The 8,050-nt window shown below is 43.4% G+C and overlaps 1 protein-coding gene across 1 annotated transcript in view; it reads left to right on the top strand.

The window, feature by feature from the left end:
* The first annotated feature begins 20 nt into the window (after positions 1–20).
* The window catches only part of LOC138951616 (basal body-orientation factor 1-like), a 22,917-nt gene continuing 14,887 nt past the window's right edge, over positions 21–8,050 (top strand). The window contains exons 1-3 of the mRNA XM_070323146.1: positions 21–225; positions 5,235–5,351; positions 7,436–7,769. Of these exons, the coding sequence (XP_070179247.1) occupies positions 182–225; positions 5,235–5,351; positions 7,436–7,769 (495 nt within the window). The 5' untranslated portion in view covers positions 21–181. The remainder of the gene's footprint in view (positions 226–5,234; positions 5,352–7,435; positions 7,770–8,050) is intronic.

Raw genomic sequence — 8,050 nt, 5'->3', positions numbered from 1 at the left:
TCAACGTTCAAGTGAGAATGCTAGAAGTACCCATAGCGACGTGGTCTAATGGCTGCCATTTTTTGTTGACATTCTTCCCAGAGGAGGAATGTAGCTTGGAAAAGGATATCATACAGTCCAAGGGCTGGCAGTGCTTTTGTTGTTTTGAATTTGTTATTGGCGTTGTAGTTCGGCAATCAAAATGCCGCCGAAAAAATCAAAGAAAGGGAAGAAGGGAAAGAAGGGGTAAGTATTTTGTTTTGTTTTTTTCCTTTTACAAGTGACAGTCACAGTAACTCACGGACAGTGCCACCTGACTAAATTCATAACTCCGAGCAGACGCTGCGTGACAAGAGAGAACTCTCTCTCTCTCTCTCTCTCTCTCTCTCTCTCACTCTCTCTCTCTCTCTCACTACTGACCTTCATGTCGTGTCTACACTGGTACAGTGCTACCTCCGTGCCATGCCAGACTGACTGTTGTCCCTAAACTACAGGGCACACATATTTCATGTGTGTTTGTGACAAACCGCGATCGTTATGGAACTTCTTCTTCTTCTTCTTCTTCTGCGTTCGTGGGCTGAAACTCCCATGTACACTCGTGTTTTTTGGACGAGTGGAATTTTACGTGTATGACCGTTTTTACCACGCCATTTAGGCAGCCATACGCCACTTTCGGAGGAAGCATGCTGGGTATTTTCGTGTTTCTATAACCTACCGAACTCTGACATGGATTACAGGATCTTTTTCGTGCGCACTTAATTGGTCTTGTGCTTGCGTGTACACACGGGGGTGTTCGGACACCGAGGAGAGTCTGCACACAAAGTTGACTCTGAGAAATAAATCTCTCACCGAACGTGGGGACGAACTCACGCTGACAGCGGCCAACTGGATACAAATCCAGCGCGCTACCGACTGAGCTACATCCCCGCCCTATATGGAACAATACCGTGTTCGAAACGGAAAAGTTATTTCCCGACTTGGATTACAAGTTGGATGCTTCGGACCGAATCACGATGCATTGTTTTTGTATAGCAGACTGAAACCAATGTGTACACTGATGCGGTACTACTTGTCTCCGAAAACCGCTGAAAACCCCGAAAACCTAAAAAAAAACACCGAAAACCTCATCAGAAATTAAGAAAATTCGTCCTTGGATCGTGTTTTGTTACATAATTGCAATCATGACTTATATTTGCAACTTTCACCGTTCATGGCTTTATTTTCGTGTTTGTGCGAGGATTTACGAAGGAGCGGAAGCACTAATCACATGACGTCATCAATACTTGTGCTTTTGAGTAACAAGAGTTACCTCCCTTGCATTGAAATTGTTGCATCGATTTTGTCAAAAATCCGGCTCTCAACACAAATATAAGGGTGCATGTAGCATGAATCAGGCTTACTTTTCACAGGTATGTCGAATACTTCACTTTGAAGATAGATTTAGTTAGTCTAGATGCAGGGGTTTTCAGGGGTTTTCAGAGGTTTTCGGGGTTTTCGGAGGTTTTCGGAGACAAGTAGTACCCCACTGATGTTCGTGGACCGTTCGATTACCCAACCCCCCAGCACCCTTTTGCAATAAACAAAATGAGTTTTCGCAAATAAACGTTCTGATTCTGATTCTCTCTCTCTCTCTCTCTCTCTCTCTCTCTCTCTCTCTCTCTCTCTCTCTCTCTCTTTTGTTTTGTTTTGTGTGTTTGTTTGAATATTTTAATATTCGTTCACTGAAAAAGAGATTGCATTTCAATAAAACAGTAACAATGCACAAAATCATGAACAGAAGAGCACCTCCTTTTTTTGTCTCTAAATTTGTTATTGATAATTCATGAAGTTAAAAAACAAAGGAATACTGTGTTTCCCCTCCATTTTCTTTCAAACCTTGTTCGTTCCGTGTTGCGTCTGCTTTTTGTTGTCTTTTGTGTTCTTGTTTTTCCTGATGAAGCTTCCATAAGCGAAAATTCGTACCGTCTTGTCTCGTTCTTGTATTGGTGAGTACAGTATTCCTTTGTTTTTTTAACTTTGTTCATCTTACCACAGTCACTTCGTTGTTTAGATTTTGATAATTCATGACACAAAAATTCTTTTTTTCTCCCTCTTCCAAGAATAGAACTCTTCAAATCAAGCCTAACATTTTCTTGTAGCAAGGTCTATATAGAACTCGATCCCTACCTAAAGTTTTTCAAGAGACCACTAGTGAAAAGGGTTTTGAAATTAAACTAATTGATTTTTTAAAACATTGATTGCTGCATCTAAAATCTGTTGATGGGTACTGCTTATAACTTATTTGCTATATTTACTTAATATGTACCTTCTCAATGTCTTGGACAGCACATTACAAGGAACCTTTATGTCCGGTAAATAAGATACCGGATCTTTAGAATTGTAAAAAAGCATTGCTTATATCATTACCCTCGTAAATAATAAATTATCTTAACTTATTTTATTTCTCTCATACACCTTTTGTACATTTTGGCGAATGCTTCACAATCACGAACACCGTGCCAAGAAGCGTAGTAAAAAATTGCAGATGGTGAAGATGGTAGCCAAAGAAAGAAAATATTAGTACTTCGATAGACCTTTTCGGTATCTGAGCAGCTCTTGCAAGATATCCGAGAGACACGCTCTTTGTTATGCTTTGAACGTCGCAAGAACTTTGAACCTTGGCTTTTGCAGCTCGCGCGCGATCGCTGTACCACATCCTTTGCTATGCTTTGAAGTTTGCGAGAGCTTACGAAAGCTTGGAATACTGATAGGGTCTATACAAAGAGATGGTCGAATCAAATTTGATTATCTAATCCACCTATAGTCTATACTAATTGATTGACAAAAATCTTATGAACCTGCAGTGGGACTTTTTTTTTACTCAAGACATTTAATTCCTCTGTGTGTGCAGCATGTCTTGATTTGATGTCACAAGTCAGCATGTGATTTTTAGTTTTGTAATGTTATTATTTATATTAACCAATGCAATGTGCAGACTGGTCGATGAAAGTGACTGAATTCACCTGATGCCTGTAACAATATGAAATATGCTTGTGATGTCACATAGACCACATGCTGTACAGATACACTCACAGCCATCAACAAATTTGCTTGTTGTAACAACATGCCAGTTTTGCCTTCATACCTTTTTTATGTCGGTCAGAGTAAAACAAGTTTAAACTTTACTCGATTCTCCCCCCCCCCCCCCCCCTCGTCGTATCCCCGCACCAATTCTGCCATCCTCTCTCCGCTACACTCACACACACATACACAAACACACACATACATCCACCACAACGCACACACATATATGTATATCTCCGCAGCTGTACCAAACACCACAGTATAAACCCAAACTCACACACACACACACAAGGATGTAATGTTTTTGGGCGGAACAAAACAAGGGGCCATTTATTCATGTAAGTGATTCATGTCAGCAAGAAACGATATGACTCATCTACATAAATTGTTTCACAAGGGAACATCATTTTCCCAAAAAGGAATGGCCTTTCTTTTATTCCACCCAAAACAACACTAATTAAGTAGGGTCTTAGGAAGGAAGATTGTTGGCAAAAACCGTACGGTAACCGTCGAGCACAGTCTGTGGAATTTGATCCAGATAATGTTTCACTTTGCTGGGTCCTGCTGCGCGCTTGCTGTTGGGAAACGGACTGAACCCATACGGTTCCTTCCAACCTATATCTCTGCCTCTCACCCTCCACTACAGCCCTCCCCCCTCCCCCCCCCTTTTTTTATTCGTTGCTCATTCTCCTATTACCTCAACACCGCCCCCCCCCCCCTTCCCCTCCCCTCCCCATGTGCTAGACCACCCCACCACTCTGACCACACACCGACATCTGTTATCTCTCACAAGTAACTTTCTCACAGTGGCACCACAGCTACGCCCCGCCCCCTCCCAACCCCTCACCCCCCCCCCCCCTTCCTGAACACAACAACATACACTCTTAGTTTAAATTAACTTTCTTCTAGAAACTACACTTTTTGTACTGATTTAATAATAATAATAATAATAATAATAAGAACATTTATATAGCGCTAAATCAAAAACTTTCGTTAAAAAGGCTTGCTCTAAGCGCTTGACATCTAAACTAAAACGTCATTCACACTCTTTACAATGATGTACAAGAACTTCATGTCACACTCTTTCATTCAGTATAGCACCTGATATGAATATTTCTCATACACCCATTTAAGCAGAAAGGGTGTAAGTCGACCAAAAGTGGGTGCATTCCCTGTAGGCACACTTCCTGTAGGCGTTTTCTTCCTGTGTAAAAGGGATGTACCCGGGTGCATTTTCTGTAGGAAAGTACGATACTGCTCAATCTCGCGCTAACTGCATGCGTGACTCACCGCAGCGTTGCAAGCTCCCTTTCATAGACATCCAAAATGGGGTTAAACAGGAGGACTTGATAGATTTTCTCATTTCTTTAAGAAAAACTTGCAAAACTGATTCAAATCTCTTTTAATTTCAAAAATAGAAAAAGGAATCGAAAAATACCAAATTTTACTGATGTCGCTGAGCATCATGGGACTTTCAGCTAGATTGGTGAAACGCTGCAGGAAGTGCATCCGGGTTCATTCCCTGTATACAGTAAAAACGCCTACAGGAAGTGCACCTATACAGGGAATGCACCCAATTTGGTTGACTTAGATCTGTTCTGTCCCATTCAATCCAGTTGCCCTAAGGCCCCCCCCCCAAAAAAAAAGTCTGTTTACGGTGACATAGGCAACAAAAATAGGGTCGGTAGGTTGGGATTTTCTTTTTTCCAAAAAAACATATTTTTAAGTTATTTTGCCAAAAAACAAAGCCCTTTTTTTTTTTCTTTTTCCCCAAATGCCCAAAAAAAGTCTAGGGTCGCGCGAAAAAATAGGATCGGTCGGGATACCGTAAACAGACTTTTTTTTAGTTTTTTGCCTAATGGTGAAGCAGCCAACATTCCTGTGACTGCATGGTTAATAAGAGCATAAAAAATTGCCCCTTACATAAGGGGGATGCTTTGTAGCTTTCACTGTAAGAACACTTGTTGCAAACACAGAGACCTGAGGAAGTACGTACGTGGTTTGAGCCTGCCCTATTTTGTAATAAGCAAAACCCAACTCTGCTCTGCGCCTTGCTTTCACAACATCTGAGAGTGAGACTACACAATTTTGAAGGTGCCTATGGTCAGAATAATTTTGTGAGGCATTTTTCAGTCACTGAATGCAATTAACATTGTGTGTGGTATCTGAAAACATTGTATTTCTCATTGCAGGAAGAAGGGGGGAAAAAAGTCCAAGAAGCAGGAGTCTGTGGCTGCTACTGCTGCTGCAAACTCCAAAGTATGGGAGGCTCGCCTTGATGTATCTGAGCGGGCCAAGCAGGAGTACAGGTAACTTTCTTTTTCGTCTTTGTAAGGTGTGTAAATGAGGCGATTTCATATGGCAAACTTTGCAAAGGTATGCACACATACCAACTTAATCTGCAGATCTCTTGATATGCTTGAGTCAAACCCCCATGCACATGCACACAGGCACTCACTTTACACACAAAATGCACTCACACCCCCAGACACCAACACATACACATGTATACATATATGTATACTGTTGTAGAATGATATAATCCTCAGTTGTTTCATCTTCTATTCAATTGGTTTTTATGTAATTTATTGTTTTGCTGGGCGTTTCTGCATGCCTCATTGCCTGAGATCTGCATGCCTGACCGCTATAATACATACACTTCTTAATTAGCTCATCCAATGCTTACTGTGAGGTTGTTGGTGGCTCATAAGTTTATTGTACAGTGGTATCTGCAATGTGAGGCCCCTCTGATGAGAGGACACCTCTGAATAGAGGACATCTTCTGTAGTCCCTTCGTCTATTATCTTGTCTGAGGTGTGCCTGGCCACCTGCAATGTAGGGACTGGTCCCAAGGGCGTTTTTCATCGCAGATACCACTGTAAGAAAACCTGATATGGAATTATCAGTGTCCATAACAACACTTTATGTGAAATCAGTGGAGACAAGGCAGATGAAACACAGGTCACACTGTGAATTACAAGCAAAAAACAAGAGAGTCAATGCATAAGTGTTGCTGCAGTAGGCCACCGAAGTGACAATTATTTTATTAAATTCTGTAATTATTTTACCTTATACGTACCTATGTTTTTCAAGAATAGATAGTTAATTGCCCAACATGTTAATTAATTTAGTTGGGGATTCTCATGGAATCCAACAATTGAATTTCATTATAAAATCTAGAGTCCATAAAGCTTTTGGGGCTGTTCCGTCATAACGCTCACAATTGCCTGGCAATTGGCTGCGCAGCGCCCAACAACCGGTCTGCCAAGGTGTTGTTTTTGCCTGGAATGTGGACAGCCTGGAAGACAAGGTTTAGTTGCAAACATGTGAGCACAAGCCTCCTTAACAATGTCATGATAAGTCTAATTTATAATCCTTGGAGGTCTGTTTTTTGAGAATATCCACCAAGGCCAGATTATCTGTATAAAAAGACAAACATTTGTTAGCGAGGGACTCTCCCCACAGTTCCACTGCCAGCACGATGGGGTACAGCTCAAGCAGGGAGATTGACTGGGAGCGCCAAAGGTCGTTCCATGTCCCAGACAACCACTTTGAGCCAAGTGAACCTGCATCTGTGAACAGGTTAAGTGAATCCAAGGTCAGGAATCTGTCAGGAAGGAAAAGAGATTTGCCATTGAAATCTTTGAAAAACAATGTCCACATGAAGAGGTCAGCGCGGACTTCTTTCGTAATTCTGAGTTGTTCTGTGGTCCGGAGAATCTAGGTTGGGCTGGGTGAGAGAAACGGGGCTGAAAGGATTGCTCAGGGCTGTGATCCAAATTGAAACTCCTGGGAGCGATTGCCTCTGCCGCGGTTGTTCAAAAATCGAGGCAGGATTAAAAAGGGGTGGGTCACTGGTTTGGGGCAGCGGGTGATCGGGTGAAATGCTTTGCACCCAGCATTGAAACAGCGATGTTGATATGCACATTGCGTGCCTGCTGGGCAATCACCGGACCGGTGGAAGGCAAAGCATGCCCCGTTGGGGATGGGGACTTAATGTTGGGAATTATGGGGGAGGGAGTCAGGAAGCCCAAGAGAGGTTGACTGGGGTGCCATCGTGGCATTCATGAAAAGCTCCAAGTGGGTGGTACCCCAAAAATGAAAAAGAAAAGACGAAGAATAAGTCAAAAGTAGAGACAGAGCAAAAATGATGTTGTAGACAAAGAAGAGAGTGACCGAACGAGGTCAAGGGGAAAGCATCCACGCTAAGCTGGCTGGAACAATCTCTGGCATTACCCCGCGATTGGTCCATGTGCTTCTCATTAATATTCATGAGGTTACAGCAGAGGAATTCCGATTTCCCATAAATGTCCTTGTTACTCACAAGACTTTTTGTGATAATCTTGAGAAGACTAATTACTGTCATTTTCATCATGCAACCAATGGTGTGTAGGGAGAATGCCAAGAAGCTGATGCTGGAGAATGACGCGCTGCAGAGCCAGATGATGGCGGCGGAGCGGGACACCATCGACGTCATCACCTACCTCAAGAAGCAGGACGGGGAGAAGGACACACAGCTGGACCGCTTCCAGCTGCAGATCCGCGAGATGCGCAAGGAGCAGCGTCAGGAGAAGGACTCCATCATGGAGAACTTCAGCAAGCAGATCAACGAAATGGAGGAGCGGCTGGGGAATAAGACGAGGGAGGTGGACCTCATGCAGAGCGAGCTCAAGATGGTCAAGGAGTTCCGCCGAAAGCGCGGCTTCATGCAGAAAGAACTGGAAGAGGTTGGTTTTGTTGTGTGTGGACATGAGGCTGAGAGGGGGGGGGGGGGGGGGGGGGAGGGAGGGAGGGAGGAAGGCAGGCAGGGGGGGGGGGGGGAGGCACGAGGGAGAAAGAGGGAGAGAGAGTGGACTTGCTAGGCCTCATGCATGCAGAAAGAACTGGAGGAGGTTAGAGTTTTCTAAGCGTGTGTGAGGACTTGAGGAGAGGGAGTGGGAGGCAGGGAGAGAAAAAGAGTGAGGGGGAGGGAGGGAGACAGAGAGGACTTGCGCGGTCTCATGCAGAA

The sequence above is a fragment of the Littorina saxatilis genome, linkage group LG17 (genome assembly GCF_037325665.1).
Source record: "Littorina saxatilis isolate snail1 linkage group LG17, US_GU_Lsax_2.0, whole genome shotgun sequence".
In the NCBI taxonomy this organism is placed as follows: domain Eukaryota; kingdom Metazoa; phylum Mollusca; class Gastropoda; order Littorinimorpha; family Littorinidae; genus Littorina; species Littorina saxatilis.
The sequence above is the reverse complement of the archived record's forward strand: the minus strand, read 5'-3'. Positions and strand labels throughout refer to the sequence as shown.